Source organism: Lactuca virosa, chromosome 6 (genome assembly GCF_052849685.1).
Source record: "Lactuca virosa cultivar CGN04683 chromosome 6, Lactuca_virosa_CGN04683_v6, whole genome shotgun sequence".
Taxonomy (NCBI): Eukaryota; Viridiplantae; Streptophyta; class Magnoliopsida; order Asterales; family Asteraceae; genus Lactuca; species Lactuca virosa.
The window spans coordinates 82,378,915-82,397,279 of NC_136431.1; the positions used below are offsets into that span (position 1 = coordinate 82,378,915).

At 39.9% G+C, this 18,365-nt stretch overlaps 1 protein-coding gene and 1 long non-coding RNA gene across 7 annotated transcripts; both read right to left on the reverse strand.

Moving 5' to 3' along the window:
• Positions 1–223: 223 nt before the first annotated feature.
• Positions 224–2,128, reverse strand: LOC145119022 (uncharacterized). Of its 6 annotated transcripts, XR_013713603.1 has the most exons (7): positions 1,988–2,128; positions 1,830–1,901; positions 1,614–1,676; positions 1,467–1,513; positions 1,276–1,385; positions 812–1,115; positions 224–718 (listed from the first exon to the last, which is right to left on the reverse strand). It is a non-coding gene; the product is annotated as an uncharacterized LOC145119022 (long non-coding RNA). The 6 variants fall into 6 exon arrangements; XR_013713600.1 differs by lacking the exon at positions 1,467–1,513; XR_013713601.1 differs by having other exon boundaries at positions 1,276–1,513.
• A 6,147-nt stretch (positions 2,129–8,275) lies between these two features.
• Positions 8,276–11,156, reverse strand: LOC145120459 (receptor-like protein EIX2). Its single transcript, XM_079056283.1, has one exon. It carries the CDS (start codon positions 11,127–11,129, stop codon positions 8,403–8,405), a length of 2,727 nt encoding a protein of 908 aa, XP_078912409.1. The 5' UTR covers positions 11,130–11,156; the 3' UTR covers positions 8,276–8,402.
• Positions 11,157–18,365: the final 7,209 nt, after the last annotated feature.

Consider the following 18,365-nt stretch of genomic DNA (forward strand, 5'->3'; position numbering starts at 1 on the left):
ATACTCTAAAAATATCATGCATTTAAAAAAAGAGCTATTTTTTTTAAACATAGCAGTTCCTTCTTTTATTGTTCTTTTTGTTTTGTACACCCTATCTTCTTTTTGCCTTGGATAATTACACTAGACCAAACAAAAATGACATATAATAACATGCCAAGATACCAAACATTTGAGCATTTAAAGCTCTAATAAACAAAACCACAAACTATTATCAATACAAATATGCACCAATAAGAGCAACATAGTTGCATTTCTTTATAAAAAAATAGCAGCGTACTTATAGTTATTAATCCATTATAACAATGCACTTAAGAGTTAAGAGAAACATACTTCCGTGATAAGGTACAATACCCATACTGGTAGATAAATGTAAGTGCATTGGTATTATTACCAATAAAGCAACAATGCAATAAGAGCAACATACTTCCATTTTCTTACAAAAATACCTATGTTGCTACCTTTATGTATTTAAACCTTTATCAAATAAACAAAAAGGTGCCTTAATTTATGCATTATAAAATTATACTTTCAAACAATGTTATACCTTTCCCTTTTGATAATATTTGATCAGGTTCTGATTTCACCATAAAGATAACTCTTGCAAAAGCACCTTTTCTTTGTCATCTAAACAAATCAACAACACTCTTGCCATTTTGTTGCGTCCTTTGCTCCTTCCTCATGTGTTTTAGGTTCAAGAATGTCTTTCATCTTAGCAGAGCTGCAAGAAAATTACAGGAAAACAAATTCTTCAAGATTTTTTTCCATCAATAAATTGTCGCGTACACAAAAATTTTCTAATATAACCACTTACATACAATCACATGCTCACGATAACAGTTTTGGACTTGGAAGGGCTTTTTTCACCCAATTTATCTATGACCTACAATGATCAAATTTTAAATGAAAACAAAAACTATGGAAATTTAATATACCACGACCCTTCTTTTTTGACTTTTGACTGTGCATCTCTTCTCCAAAAGGGGACTCTAGAACTACCCTTCTTTCCTCTCCTATGTTTAGGAAATCTGACCTTGGTTGCAGGCTTAAAAAATCAAACACACACATTCCTTAGATCGAATTGCAAGTCAAGATCAAACCAAAATCGAAAATCACACCTATATGGTTGAAATTGAAAAGCAATTAGGATTTGTGGATAACCATCTGACATACCAAAATATCAAATACTATTAAAAACCTATTCACCTGGATATGTTCATGTTCTTCAATACTTATTGTGGTTAATAATGTTACAAGAAAAGAAGAGTATTATTATACCTTTTTTATAGAATTGCAAATTTAGAGTTCCAGATGGATAAAGCCTGGTATCAGATCGGGTCGATTGGTGGCTCCGTAAGCATGAACATCGGGTGAAAATCATAGTAAACCTGCAAAAACAACCAACCCAAAAAATGGTAGTGGGCATAAAAAAAATTACTAAAAGGAAATAAAAAGTGATTTTTAATCACCTGGAAATGAGAGTTGCGAATAATTAAAAAAGAAAATTAAGTAAGTCCTATCAAATTGTGAGCCAGAAATTAATAACCAAACCAAAACAATTGACAACAAAACCCTAGAATTTGATGAAAAAAATCACTACAAAAGGTAAACCATACAAAATCCATATGCTACTGGTGTTCAGCTTCTCATCTTCCTCATATCAACTTTTACATGCATTGCTACCGCCATCCATATGATCAAAACAAAAGAAAATGATATCAAATTACTAACCAAAACAATCAAGTTGTTGTAATCAATGAAATGGAAGATTGAGGTTTAGGGCTTAAAATATAGATCAAGAATAAGGTGTAGGGGATGAAATCATTGCTTACCTTGAATGTAGAATGGTAGTTTCTGAATATGATGGTTAGGTCTTGAAATCGTAATAGCTTCTACCCAAAATCCTATGAATCATAAAAGAAATTGATAAGTTTCGAAAAAAACAGAGACTTGACTTCGATTCGTTCATAGAAAAGAGAAAAACAGATACCTGGAGGCAATATCGTTAATCGATGTCATCTTGGCAGCGTCGATACGAATGGAGTTCATCACCGCCATTTTTGAGTAGTCAGTGGAGACGGCCCGGACGGTGGCGTGTGTTGGGGTCGGAAAACTCTTCTATTAAACACGAAAATAGAATTACAATAGGAGGAGCAACTCTCACACTCAACTATTACAAAAAACCAACCCTTTCACTAACACTCTCACTCTAAGTGTTATACTATCTGTTTCTCTGTGTTTTTGGGATGCATACAACTGAAGAATGAAGTCTCTATTTATAGTCTTGGCAGCCACCATTGTAGTTGCGTCTGTTAATTGTGTTCATCATAGGGTGGGAAGAAAAACTTGTCCCGTAGGTTTCATTTTGTCAACAATGATGGCTACTGTAGCTTTGGAGGCTTTGGAGGCTGGAACACAACAAATCTCCCCCTCCAGTCTCCGTCCAACAATCCTCATCCCAACTATGTCAGCACATAGTCTGTGTTTCTCTTCTGTCACCACCTTTGTCAACATGTCTGCAGGATTGTTATTGGTGTTGATCTTTAACAACTTCAATTCTCGTCCCTCAATTGCTTCTCTAAGCCAGTGATAACGTATATCAATATGTTTTGTATGGGAATGGTACATCGAGTTCTTACTCAGGTCCATAGCACTCTGACTATCGCAATGAATGATGTACTCTTCTTGTGGAAAGCCTAATTCTTGAAGAAACCGTTTCATCCATATAAGCTCCTTCCCAGCTTCAACGGCAGCAATATACTCGGCTTCTGTTGTTGACAGTGCGACACACTTCTGTAACTTGGATTGCCACGAGATAGCTCCCCCTGCCAAAGTAAAAATGTAACTTGATGTAGATTTCCTACTATCAAGATCTCCTGCCATATCGGCATCTGTATAACCTTCCACGATTGGCTTTGCTCCCCCATAGCATAAACATACTTTCGAACTACCCTTCAGGTATCGAAGTATCCATTTGACTGCTTCCCAATGTTGTTTTCCCGGATTAGCTAGATATCTACTCACAACACCGACAGCATGAGCAATATCTGGTCTTGTACACACCATTGCATACATAAGACTTCCTACGGCTGAGGAATAGGGGACTGCCTTCATCTCTTCTTTTTCTTTCTCAGAAGATGGATAATTTTTCTTACTCAACTTAAAGTGGTTAGCCAAGGGCATACCAACGGGCTTGGCATTTTCCATGTTGAACCTTTTGATCACACGTTCAACATACTCTTCCTGTGATAAGAACAATTTTCTTGATTTTCTATCACGGATAATTTTCATGCCCAATATCTGTTGTGCTTGGCCTAAGTCTTTCATATCAAAGAACTTAGACAAATCCTTCTTCAAGTTGTTGATCATCATTGCATCTTGGCCTACTATCAACATATCATCCACGTAGAGCAAAAGGATGACAAATTTCCCATCTGGAAACTTCTTCAGATAGACACAATGGTCTGCAACACTTCTCTTGTACTCATGATTCATCATAAATGAATCAAACTTCTTGTACCACTGCCTTGGGGCTTGCTTAAGACCATAAAGGCTCTTCTTTAATTTACAGATGAGATGCTCTTTCTTTGGGACTTTAAAGCCATCAGGTTGCTCCATGTATATTTCTTCATCCAAATCACCATGGAGAAAGGCTGTTTTCACATCCATCTGCTCAAGTTCAAGATCTAGACTGGCAACTAATCCGAGTACAACTCGGATAGACATCATCTTCACAACTGGCGAAAAAATTTCATCAAAGTCGATTCCTTCTTTTTGTTGGAAACCTTTGACAACGAGTCTCGCCTTATACTTCATAGTATTTCCCTTGCCGTCTTTCTTCAACTTGAAAACCCACTTGTTTTTCAAGGCTTTCTTTCCTTTGGGGAGGTTTACCAACTCATATGTTTGATTCTTCTGCAAAGAATTCATTTCTTCTTCCATGGCCTTCTGCCAATTTGCTTTGTCAATATGAGATTGAGCTTCTTGAAAACTCTCTGGCTCCCCCTCACTAGTAAGAAGGATGTAGTTTGAAGTCGGATATCTTGTTGATGGAGCACGTACTCGTTCGGACCGTCTAACTTGAGTTCCTTCGTTTGCAACTTCTGGCAGTGGATCTGAATTATCCAGGGGTGGAAGCTCCCCCTCATCAACACCTTCTTGATATGCATCATCGACTTCTTCATCCACTTCTTCAGCGGAAACATCTTCTTTATTTTCAGATATTATATCTGAAACTTTGGAGCTTTGTTGCTTGTTAACCGGTGCCTTGAAATCATAATACTGGTTTTCATAGAAAACCACATCTCTACTTCGAATAACCTTCTTTAGTTCTGGGTCCCATAGCCTGTACCCGAACTCTTCATCTCCATATCCAATAAAGATGCATGGAGTGGATTTGAGGTCCAACTTCTTCCGCAGTTCACTTGATACATGTGCAAACGCCTTGCACCCAAATACTCTCAAGTGAGAATATGATATGTCTTTACCCGTCCATATCTTCTCCGGAACTTCAAAATTCAATGGAGCGGAAGGTGACCTATTTATTAGATAGCAAGATGTCAATACAGCTTCACCCCAGAATGGCTTTGGGAGTTTAGTCATGCTGAGCATGCATCGAACTTTCTCAACAATGGTGCGATTCATCCGTTCTGCTACACCATTGTGTTGTGGGGTTCGTGGGACAGTCTTTTCATGTCTGATACCATGTTCCGTGCAGTATTTAGAGAACTCACGGGAATAGTATTCGCCTCCATTATCTGATCGGAGACATTTTAGCTTCTTGCATGTTTGTCTTTCCACCATTGCATGAAAAGCTTTGAAGCGGTCCAATACTTGGTCCTTCGTTCTCAAACAGTATGCCCATACCTTTCGTGACGCATTGTCAATGAATGTCACAAAATACCGGCTTCCACCAAGAGATTCTACTTCAATGGGTCCACATACGTCGGAGTGGACAAGGCTCAGCAACTCAGAGCGGTTATTTCTTGTGGAGCTAAAGGAAACTCTGTGTTGTTTCTCGAATAGGCAGTATTTATAAGGATCCAAGGCAACATCTTTTGCCATTGAAATGGACTCCTTCTTTGCAAGAGTCGTCAATCCCTTCTCGCTCATGTGGCCTAGTCTTCTATGCCACAAGTTTGGTGATGTCTCTTCTTTAACAACATTGAGACTTGGTTGAAGCAACTTTGCATGACTTTTATAAAGAGTACCATCAAGTTTTCCCCTTGCAACAACCATAACACCTTTCAACAACTTCCAGGTGCCATTTTTGAATTGATTATCATATCCTTGGATGTCAAGAGCTCCAACTGAGATAAGATTCATTCGCAGCTCTGGGACATGCCGAACATCTTTCAACACCAATGTACATCCAACATTGGTCTTTAAATGCACATCACCAATACCAGCAATGCTTGAGAAACTGGTGTTTCCCATCTTCACGGTACCATGGTCTCCGGGTTTATAAGTACTGAATAAATCCCGGTTTGAGTCGAATGATATGATGCAGCGCTATCAATCACCCACTCATCATCATGAGTTTCAACATGTAGGCATGCTTCCTCCTCGTATGTAACAAGGGCAACGTCTTGTGTTATGGTGACCATGGTTTCACCATTCTCCCTGCTTGGATTCTGGCTTGTCTCGGGCTGCTCTCGTAAGAACCTTCGGAAATCACTCCTTTTGTGGCCATAATAATTACAATGATTGCAATAGCCTTCGAACCATGTATTTGAAGATTTACCTCGCTCTCGCGATTTCCCTCGATCTCGTGATTTCCCACGATCTTGGGATCTTCCTCTACTTTGACCATGTCTACCTCTGCCTCTACCTCGACCTCGGCCTCCAGTTCTGCCTCCGCCTCTTTCTTTGTTATCTGACACGAGGGCAAAAGACTGGTCTGTACCAGCTTCTTTCCTTCTGGCTTCCTCGTTCATTAGGGCATCTGTGACCATCTCCATTGTCACTTTACCATCGGGGGCAGAATTGCTGAGAGTCACAACAAGCGTCTCCCAATTATCTGGTAGAGAACTCAAGAGCAATATGGCTTGTTCCTCGTCTTTGAGAACCCAATCAGCAGCACCGAGCTGGTTTACGAGATCCTGGAACTGACTTGTATGCTCGGTTATGGATGTACCACTTCGTAACTTGTGGTTTACAAGGCGCCTCATCAGCAAGGTCTTGTTGCGTGCCGTCTTTGCCTGATACATATTCTCGAGCTTCTCCCAAAGTTTGTACGCGTCTGTCTCTTGAGAGACATGATGAAAAACACTGTGGTCGATCCACTGTCGAATTTGTGCCACCGTTTTCCTGTTTATTCTCGTCCAAACTTCGTCTGTCTTTGTGTTGGGTTTGACGCCTTGCTTTTCTATAGGCTCTGCTAAATCTTTCAGATTAAGCAAATCTTCCATCCTTGGCTTCCACATGTTGTAATTTGTGGGCGTAAGTCGAACCATCGTAATCGTACTTGTAGATTCCATTGAAAATAATTGAAAATTTATTTTACAAATACTTCGAGGAAAAATTAGATAAAACCGAGCTCTCGGTTGGATTCGGAAGTGTCAAAAATGGTGGGGTAGAATTTTTCGGGCTCAAAATATACTTTCTTGAAAAGTTATGGATTAATTTGTAACTTTTCAGAATTATAGGGACTAAACTGTAATTTTCGCAGCTTACAGGGACTAATCTGAAACGTTTCTGCCAACCAGGGACCTTTCTGAAACTTTTCTGAAGTCTAGGGAGCAAACAGGTTACTTTCGGAACAAACAGGGACCGAACTGTAGTGTTTTAGAAACAGAGGGACCTGTTTGAAATTTTCGGAAACTTCAGGGGCTAAACTGAAAATATCTGAAACTCTGGTCAATGATGACGTCACTGATGACGTCACTCCTTCTTCTCCGGCTAGGCTTTCCGGCGACTGGTTTTTCCGGCGATATTTTCCGGCGATTTTGACCAAACTTTGACCGACGTTTTGGAATGTCTTCCCGTGGTCAAAAAATAACGAAAAATATATTTTCGGAATCCTTGAAACAAGCCCTTTCCAACGGTGTACTCAAAAATGGATTTTGAGACAAAAAAAAATTTGACGAAAAAACAGAGAAATTCGTAAAGAATTCCCTGGACACCAAACGGGGCTCTGATACCAGTTGTTGGGGTCGGAAAACTCTTCTATTAAACACGAAAATAGAATTACAATAGGAGGAGCAACTCTCACACTCAACTATTACAAAAAACCAACCCTTTCACTAACACTCTCACTCTAAGTGTTATACTATCTGTTTCTCTGTGTGTTTTTGGGATGCATACAACTGAAGAATGAAGTCTCTATTTATAGTCTTGGCAGCCACCATTGTAGTTGCGTCTGTTAATTGTGTTCATCATAGGGTGGGAAGAAAAACTTGTCCCGTAGGTTTCATTTTGTCAACAATGATGGCTACTGTAGCTTTGGAGGCTGGAACACAACAGCGTGCTGGTTATGACGTTATGACGGTAGGGCCAGAAAATGAAATCGGTCGAACACTTGAACTGAAGCTCTCTTCTGGTGGGTTTTTGTTGGGCATCACCGGTCATCCTCGTTTTACCAGGGCCCATGGCCGACGTTCAGTCGGTGGCCGCGTCCTGACACCGACGATGGGGTGATAATCGATGGAGCATTCAGAGGCAGCAGTTTCCAGGGTTAGATAGAAGGGATGCCGATGCGTTCAGGGAGAGACATCGGGTTTTGGAGGTTACATAGAAGGGATGCCGATGCGTTCAAGGGAGAGACGGAGGGTTTTGGAGAGGCGGTGGGAAGCATCCAGAATTCAATGGAGACGATGAAGTGAAAACAGAAGGAAAACCGAGGCTAAGAGTCGGTGAAATCAGCTGAGTCAACGGAAGAAACGAAGAGCACCCAACACGTAGACGGTTTCTGTGTACTTGACACCACGTGTAATCCACTGTCTCCAAAAAGAGAAAAGGGAAAACAAAAAAAGAAATTAAGGGAAAAAAAAAGAGCCAATGAAATCAATTTACTGTTCCCTAAGGGGGTTTAGATTTAGTATATTATATAATTCGGGTTTTTTATAGGAAAAAAAAACGGTTACATGTATAATATATCAAAAGAATACTAAACCGCTTGGTTTTTTCCTAAACATTTCCGGTTTGGTTTCCATTCTTTTTCAAAGCGGTTTTTTTACACCTCTAATTTTCATCTTGTTTTTATATGGTACAATACCGAACATATAAAGTGTTATGGATGTCTAATTTCATACAACACGTGGAAAATAGCCACTCATGATGTTACTAGCAAATTTATTGATATGGGGACTTAAAAACCTCTTCCAAATTACAATGAATACCCATTACAAATTTGCAATGAATAATTGAATACCACCACCTTCACATAAATCCAATCTTTGAAGCTATCATAAAATTAAAAAAATAAGAAATAAAAAAAAATGTCTCCCATGACGGTTGAGAAGTAAAGCCCCACATGCTATCCAAAATCCAGTAGCAATACCCATGCCCCCACCAATATAAAACCATCTTTGAATTTCATCTATGTCTTCCTCATCACCCTCACTTTTACCAACAAGAGGTGGTACTTTTGATTTTTCATCTACAGGGCAATTCTTGGGAAGGGGAAGTCCACATAGTCCTGTGTTTCCGTCATATCTTGAAGGGTCAAAGGACTGAAGTTGAGTGCTAAATGGGATTCTCCCCGACAAGTTATTAAATGACAAGTCTAGGTAATTCAGTAAACTCATATGAGACATGCTTGATGGTATCTGCCCTGAAAAACTGTTTTTGGATAAATCTAAAGTCAAAAGCTTTTTCATCTCACCAATTGTCCATGGAATTTCTCCAGATAGATTGTTCTTTGACAAGTTCAGGGCAATCAAGTCATAGAGATTAGTAATTTCATATGGGATATTTCCTGTTAGACTGTTGCTTGACAGGTCAATGCTCTTTAACAATTTCAGTGTGCTAAAGAATTCTCGTTCATCTCCTTGCCACTGAATTATCGCATGGTCAACATATGTCTCAATTTCATAAGAATAATTTACTGAAGTTTTATAAAACTCTACACCTTGTAAGAATTCTTGTTGAACCATGCTTGTAAGATTACCCAAACATGAGGGGATGATTCCATGGAGATTGTTCATTGACAAGTCTAGAATTTGAAGATTGGATAATTGACATAACTGTAGTGGGATGGTTCCAAAGAAGTTGTTTGATTTTAGGATAAGAACATACAACCCTGTTAAGTTTTCCCCAATCCAGACAGGCACATTACCAGAAAACTTGTTGGCCCCAAAATTCAAGGACTTTAAGCTGGTGCAATTTTTTAATGACAAAGGCAATTCTCCATAGAAGTTGTTCTTGGATAAATATAACACCTCAAGTTCTGTCATAGATCCAACAGAGGGAGGAAGTCTTCCAAATAGATTATTGTGTCTGAGATTAAGAACTTTTAGTCGTTTGAAATGCCACAAACAATCCGGGAGTTGTCCGATAAATGAGTTATCAGAGAGGTCAAGAAATAATAACCCATCAAAAATTTGGCATATAAATGCGATTCCTCCAGAGAAATTGTTTTTGGAAAGATTTAATGATAACAAAGTGGAAGAAACATTTGTTATTGGACCATAAAAGTTGTTTGAACTCAAATCTATCGCTGAATCTCTGGCAAAATTTGATAATAAATCTGGTACTTTCCCGTTAATGTTGTTGGAAGAAAGATTTAGATAATCTAATTGATAAGGCCATATGTCCCAAAACCCCAGAGGAGTTGTGTCTGAAATACCAGCATTGGAAATATCAAGACGGGTGAGACGTTTGAATGTCCGAATCCATTTGGGGAAGCGAGGCCCTAACAGCTTGCAAGACCTCATATCAATAGACTGTAAGTAAGAAAGGCTTGACAAGTGATATGTGGAAGGAACTCTAAGATTATTAAAAGAAACGTCAAGAGTTTGAAGCCTGGGTAGCTCCCACAGTTTCTCACTTATACTTCCATTTAAGTGATTATGAGACAGGTCCAAAGACTTTAGGGATGAAAGCTTTTGGATCTCATCGGAAACTGAATCTGTAAATTGGCTTCCAATAGCATACAACAGTTGTAATGTATGCGATGTGCATCCGGACAAGTTTTTGAGAAAATCAGGAAATTTGACCACTGCAGAGTTGTTATTGAAGTACAAAGTTTCCAGACTACAGAGATTACCAACATATTTGGGTATCCCATCTAACATGTTGCTAGAGAGATAAAGAAAACGAAGCTTATTGCTGGTTAATGGGAACAACCAACGATACATGGATGAGGTGAGATTGTTGTCACCGAGATATAGTGACTCAACAGATGAAAAAGAGGAGTTGAGAAACGAAGAATATGGATATATGATCTGTGATAGCTCACATCCCTCTAAAGATAAATATGAGAGTTTTCGGAGACTCAGAATTACATCTACCCAGTAATTTTGTTTGGCTAGGGAAATCCCATCCATTCTTAGCCACTCCAAATGTGAGAGATGTGACAACCACTCTAGGTTTTCAACTCTATACCTTCCAATGGATCCAAGGTTAAGGTATTGCAAGTTGGTGAGGTTTCCAAACTCTGGAGGAATGGTTCCATAAAAAGAGTTATCGGAAAGGCCAAGGTGCCTTAATTCTGTCAATGAACCAATGGACCTGGGAATGGTTCCATTAAGATGATTGTAGGAAAGATCAAGATACCTTAATCGAGTCAATGAACCAATTGACCTGGGAATGGTTCCATTCAACAAAGAATTGTAGGAAAGATCAAGATGATTCAAGTAGGTTAAGTTAAGAAACGTATGGCTAATCTCACCTCCAAGATCAAAATTACTGATATCAAGCCCTGTGACATGACCTGTTTGGTTGCTGCACGTGACTCCTCTCCATTTGCAGCAGTCATGATCGTCAGCTCTCCATGTAGTGAGAATGCCTCGGCGATCATAAAGGGGAGCTTTGAAAAGAAGGAGAGCAAGTCTCTCCTTTTCCAGACACTTGTTCATATTAGCACCATTTCTATCATCTCCTCCTTCTTCTCCCCCTGCTACCAATTGGCTGGCAGTTGTAGTCGTGAGTAGCAAGAGAATCGAGATGATTATAAAAACAAAAAGATTCATAATGTAAATGGAAAATCTTGGTGATTTTTGGATTGTATTGATGCTTATATGAACTGCCCCCATCAGCGTTTTATAGTCTTGATGTGAAAATCATTGCTTAGTAAGTGTGTGGCCTCAAATTGCAGGCCTACTTGTGTGGGGCATACAATACTTAATTTCGTTGAAACTGGAACCAAACTATAAGACAAATGAAAGATGACGCGTTGAAATAAATTGCTTCAAAATTTGGATTTATTGTAGATATATACCTATTCCCATCTTGTGATATTTTTATGCATGTGATATAAATCCCAAAATGTAAAACTAATCAAATCATTCAATCAAATATAAATCTACCCATTAAAATAGTAATTATATTATTTGGGTCTAAGAAGAATCTAATGAGTATGAAATGAATTTTTGTAATTTCCAGCAACTAAATTATAAACATATATGAATGAAACCAAGTTTATGTTGGTTGGTGGAGAAAATTGGTAGAGGAAAAGGTGGTCAAAGAAGATGGCCATAGAATTGGTGAACGTCAATTTCCAACAAATGTTTAACATTTGTCTGCTCTTACTTTTCTCTTTTTTTATTGGCGTAAAGCAATATATATAATAATATATATTTGGAAGTTTATGCACATATACAGCTATATATATATGTGTGTTGTGTAGCAGAGAAAGTGTGCATCAAATATAACTTGTAGAGTTATAAATTGTAATCTTATTGAGTTAATAAGAAAACTAGTTGCAGCCCGTGGACGTAGGATTTACACCGAATCCGAATCACGTAAAATCCTTGTGTTCTTCTTGCTTTATTTTCTCGTTTCGTTTGTGAGTGTGTGATAGTGTGTTTCCGCTGCGTGTACCCGGTCCGATTCCTAACAATTGGTATCAGAGCCTGGTTAGCGAGGTTTTGGAGGGTACGATCGTTTTTCTGTCACACACGAGTGTACCTTATTTTTTTTTTGTTTGCCGTAATGGCTGAAGACAAGGTTATAATCGAAAGGTTCAATGGTTCTGATTTTAGCTGGTGGAAAATGCAATTAGAAGCATTGCTATGTCAGAAAGACTTGGACGTGGTACTCGGAGACAAACCGGAGAAAATGGAAAAAGCTGCTGAAGATGCGTGGAACTCAAAGGACAAGAAAGCCAAGACGGTTATTACATTGTCGTTGACGAAGAGCGTTGCTTTCAACATCATGAATGAAACCACGGCGCGTGGTATGCAGGAGGCTCTGTCAAATATGTATGAGAAACCATCGGCGGCTAACAAGGTGTTCTTGATGAAGGAGCTGTTCACTACAAGGATGAATGAGGAAGGCTCAGTTACGGTTCACATTAACAATCTAAATTCAATTCTGTCCAGATTATCATCTGTGAGAATTAAATTTGATAATGAGACTCAAGCTTCGCTGCTACTAGCTTCTCTACCTGATTGTTAAAGATCATCACTAGCCCAATAGAACAAATATTATCTAGAAGACTTTAGCTTGTTCTAGAACGCTCTAGAAGATTCTAGAACATTATGGAAGACTATGGAAGACTCCGGAATATACCGGAAGAGTCTAGAATACTCTAGAACGACATGGAAGACCCTGGAAGGTTATGGATCATTCTAGAAGACACTGGAGCAACCTAGACCTCTCTAGAACATGGTAGAATATTCTAGAAACATATGGAAGCATATAGAGTATGTTAGATAGTTCTAGAGTTATCTAGTAGGTAGTAAGTGTATACTAGTATCTAGAACCTTCCTAAGAGGCCTATAAATAGGTGTGGAGCTCATTTGCTCCAAACCATCCAAGAAAGCCTCAAAGAGAGCAAAGTGTGTAGTAGTCTCACAAAGTGTAAGGTCTTCTTAAGTGTCTTAATAAAAGTCTTTTTGTTTCCCATACAAAGAGTCGTGTTCAACAATCTGGTATCAGAGCAAGGTTTCTTGATAGTGAGAACGAGTGATTCTCGTTGTATCGTGAGTAGTTTGTGACTCTGCAAGTTTAGTGTCGAAACTAGCTTGTTTGGTATTACCGAGGTACTGCCAACACGATGGGTGATCTCCAAGTCGTCGGAGGAATCAAGAAACTCAACAACAACAACTACAAAACATGGGAAACATGTATGAAGTCCTACTTACAAGGACAAGATCTATGGGAGGTCGTTGGCGGAAGCGAAACCACGCCTCCGGAGGAAGATGTTAATGGCGCTCTACGCAAATGGAAAATCAAAGCAGGCAAAGCAATGTTTGCCTTGAAGACCACAATCGAAGAAGAGATGTTGGAGCATATTCGGGACGAGAACACACCGAAAGAAGCTTGGGACACGTTTGTGACGCTTTTCTCAAAGAAGAATGATACAAGACTACAACTTTTGGAGAACGAGCTATTATCAATCTCACAACGTGACATGACGATTGCTCAATATTTCCACAAGGTCAAGTCGATATGTCGGGAGATTACTGAACTAGATCCGCAATCCGTCATTACAGAAGCTCGAATGAAGAGGATCATCATCCATGGACTGAGGCCGGAATATAGAAGCTTCGTTACTGCTGTACAAGGATGGCCCGTTCAACCATCACTTGTAGAGTTTGAGAATTTGTTGGCCAGCCAAGAAGCTATGGCTAAGCAAATGGGAGGCATCACGCTGAAGAGTGAAGAAGAAGCACTCTACACAAGTAAAAGTCGGAGAAATTTCAAGCCACCTTCTAAAGAAGGATACAAAAATGCTGACAAAGGGAAGAGTCAGCCAGGAACCTCACAACCATGGAGATCTCAAAAGACCGACAATAAGAGTTCTCGGGGGAGGAGGTTCGAAGGCAACTGCAACAATTGTGGAAAGTGGGGCCACATGTCCAAAGATTGTTGGTCAAAGAAAAAGTCTGTGGAAAGCAATGTCGTAACTTCCAAAAAGGAAATAGAGGATGAATGGGATGCTGAGGCATTATGCGCCATAGAAGAAAACGAGTTGGCGCTCATGGCAATGATGGGAGAGCGTATCAACTATGAGAATGACTGGATCATTGATTCAGGATGCTCCAATCACATGACTGGTGATCAGAACAAACTACAAGACGTGAAGGAGTACAAAGGGAGTCGCATGGTACTTACAGCCAACAATGCACGACTTCCAATTGCTCAGATTGGCAAAACAACGATCATGCCTGGTAATAAATCTGACATGGTGTCACTACATAATGTCTATCACGTGCCAGGTATGAAGAAGAACTTGTTATCGGTATCGCAACTAACATCATCAGGAAACTACGTCTTGTTTGGCCCACAAGATGTGAAGGTCTATCGAGATCTTAAAATATCAGAAAAGCCAACAATGGAAGGACGGAGAGTGGAGTCCGTCTATGTTCTCTCCGCAGAGTCTGCCTATGTAGATAAGACTCGTAAGAACGAGACAGCAGATCTATGGCATGCACGGCTGGGACATGTTGGTTATCACAAGTTGAAGGTAATAATGGAGAAATCCATGCTCAGTGGCTTACCTCAACTTGAAGTTAAAACAGATGTTGTTTGTGCTGGATGTCAGTATGGTAAAGCTCATCAATTACCATACAAGGAGTCAAATTTTAGAGCAAAGAAGCCACTAGAGTTAATTCACTCGGATGTGTTCGGTCCAGTCAAGCAGACATCAATTAGCGGGATGCGGTACATGGTGACATTCATTGATGATTATTCGAGATATGTGTGGGTTTTCTTCATGAAAGAAAAATCTGAAACATTCTCAAAGTTTCTAGAATTCAAGACAACGATCGAAGGAGAAGTGAGAAAGAAGATTCGGTGTCTACGCTCAGACAATGGAGGAGAATACACCTCGGAAGAATTCAATAGCTATCTAAAAGAATGTGGTATACGTCATCAATTCACATGTGCCAACACACCTCAACAAAATGGTGTAGCTGAGAGAAAGAATCGACATCTTGCAGAAATTTGTCGAAGCATGCTACACGCGAAGAATGTCCCAGGAAGATTTGGGCTGAAGCAATGCGAACTGCTGCCCATGTGATCAATAAACTTCCCCAACCAAGGTTAGGTTTCATCTCACCATTTGAGACACTATGGAACATGAAACCTACTGTTAGCTACTTTCGAGTATTTGGTTGTGTCTGCTACGTATTTGTACCTAGTCATTTACGTAGCAAGTTTGACAAGAAAGCAGTCAGGTGTATATTTGTTGGATATGACAATCAAAGAAAAGGATGGAGGTGTTGTGATCCAACAAGCGGAAGATGCTACACTTCAAGAGATGTAGTGTTCGATGAAGCATCTTCATGGTGGTCCTTAGAGAAGAAAGTATTACCAGACTCGGAAAATATTGAAGAAGTTTTAAAACAAAAGATGGGGGAGCAAACTGCACACATTTGGTCAAGTGTTGATACACCTGAAGATCCGAGCGACACTGATGTCATTGAGCAAGAAGTAACTCAAACAAGTAATGCCGGTGAAAGGGAGACGCCGCCTCCACAACTTCGAAGGACGGAAAGAATCCGAAAGCCTAATCCCAAGTATGCTAATGCGGCTATTTTAGAAGACGGTGTTAAAGAGCCGGAGACATATGAAGAAGCAATTAAGAATAAAGCTTGGCAGAAGGCAATGGAAGAAGAAGTTACAGCCTTAAAGCAGAATCAAACGTGGGAACTGGTACCAAGACCAAGAGATATAAAACCCATTTCCTGCAAGTGGGTTTATAAATTAAAGCGACGCACAGATGGATCAATTGAAAGATACAAGGCTCGTTTGGTGGCTCGAGGGTTCTCACAACAATATGGACTGGACTATGATGAAACATTTAGTCCAGTGGCGAAGATAACTACTGTACGGGTGCTGCTAGCTCTTGCAGCTAGTAAAGACTGGAAATTATGGCAGATGGATGTGAAGAATGCTTTCCTGCATGGAGAATTAGATCGGGAGATCTACATGAACCAACCAAAGGGATTTGAGGATGCAGTTAATCCCACTCATGTGTGCAAGCTGAGAAAAGCTCTTTACGGATTGAAGCAGGCACCAAGAGCCTGGTATGGTAAGATTGCTGAATTTCTTACCCGAAGTGGTTATTCAGTTGCACATGCAGACTCAAGCCTGTTCGTCAAAGAAAAAGAAGGGAAGTTGGCAATTATGTTGGTTTATGTGGATGACTTGATCATCACCGGGGATGACGAAAGAGAAATCCATCAAACAAGAGAAAATCTATCGGTGCGATTCCAAATGAAAGAGCTGGGGGAGCTTAAACACTTCTTGGGGTTAGAAGTTGATCGTACAAAGGAAGGGTTGTTCCTCTGCCAACAAAAGTATACAAGAGATATACTTCAAAAGTTTGGCATGTTGGAGTGTAAGCCAGTATCAACACCAATAGAGCCAAATACCAAGATATGTGCTAATGAAGGAAAAGAGTTGGACGATGGAACGATGTATCGACAACTAGTAGGTAGTCTTATCTACCTAACTTTATCTCGGCCTGACATTGCTTATGCAGTTGGAGTTATGAGTCGATACATGCAAAATCCGAAGAAACCTCATTTGGATGCTGCCCGACGGATCTTAAGATATGTCAAAGGTACAATTGACTATGGTCTCTTGTATAAAAAAGGAGAAGACTGCAAGTTGGTTGGATATTGTGATGCTGACTATGCAGGAGACCATGATACCCGAAGATCAACCACTGGGTATGTGTTCAAGCTTGGGTCGGGGCCAATATCATGGTGTAGTAAAAGACAACCAACCGTATCATTGTCAACCACAGAAGCGGAGTACAAAGCAGCGGCCGTAGCAGCTCAAGAAAGTACATGGTTGGTACTCCTAATGGAGGACTTACATCAAAAAGTTGACTATGCGGTACCACTTCACTGCGATAACCAATCTGCAATTCGGCTGGCAGAAAATCCAGTATTTCATGCTAGAACAAAGCATGTGGAAGTGCATTATCACTTTATCAGAGAGAAAGTCTTGATGGAAGAAATTGAGATGCAACAGATCAAGACCGATGACCAAATAGCAGACTTGTTCACCAAAGGACTGAGTATTGGAAAATGTGAAGGTTTTCGTTGTCAGCTTAACATGGTACGAAGAATGAGGGCTAGTGCTGAGGGGGAGTGTTAAAGATCATCACTAGCCCAATAGAACAAATATTATCTAGAAGACTTTAGCTTGTTCTAGAACGCTCTAGAAGATTCTAGAACATTATGGAAGACTATGGAAGACTCCGGAATATACCGGAAGAGTCTAGAATACTCTAGAACGACATGGAAGACCCTGGAAGGTTATGGATCATTCTAGAAGACACTGGAGCAACCTAGACTTCTCCAGAACATGGTAGAATATTCTAGAAACATATGGAAGCATATAGAGTATGTTAGATAGTTCTAGAGTTATCTAGTAGGTAGTAAGTGTATACTAGTATCTAGAAACTTCCTAAGAGGCCTATAAATAGGTGTGGAGCTCATTTGCTCCAAACCATCCAAGAAAGCCTCAAAGAGAGCAAAGTGTGTAGTAGTCTCACAAAGTGTAAGGTCTTCTTAAGTGTCTTAATAAAAGTCTTTTTGTTTCCCATACAAAGAGTCGTGTTCAACACTGATAGCTGGTCCGGAACAGTTACTGCTGTTACAAGTTCCGTGGGGACCAGTGGTATGACTTTTGAAGGGGTTAGAGATTTGGTTCTAGGCGAGGATATCAGACGCAAGAATCAAGGTGGATCTTCCTCTTCTGATTTATTAAATGTCGGAAGAGGTAGAGGGAATAGCAGGAATAGTGGGAGCAGTGGGAGTCGGGGAAAAAGTTCTTCTAGAACTTTGAAGAATGTGAAATGTTGGAACTGTCAAGAAGTGGGACATGTTAAGAGTCAATGTCCAAAGAAAGAATTGAACATTGCTGATGCTGAGAATTTTTCTGGGGATGATGCATTGTTACTCAGTATGGAAAGTTCTGTAGACTCTTGGGTCATGGATTCAGGGGCTTCGTTTCACGCCATGGACAACGGGGAAACGATGGTGAATCTAAAAGAAGGAAATTTTGGGAAGGTACGGTTGGCAAATGACGAGATGCTTCAAGTAACGGGCATAGGAGATATTGATCTGGTTACTTCATTGGGAACTAAATGGAACCTGAAGAATGTCAGGGTGATTCCGGAGCTGAAAAAGAAATTGATTTCTGTTGGTCAGCTGGATAAACAAGGACTGGAAGTAAGGGTTGGTGGTGGTAAATGGAAGGTGGTCAATGGTAATTCGGTGATTGCTCATGGTATGAAGTGTGGG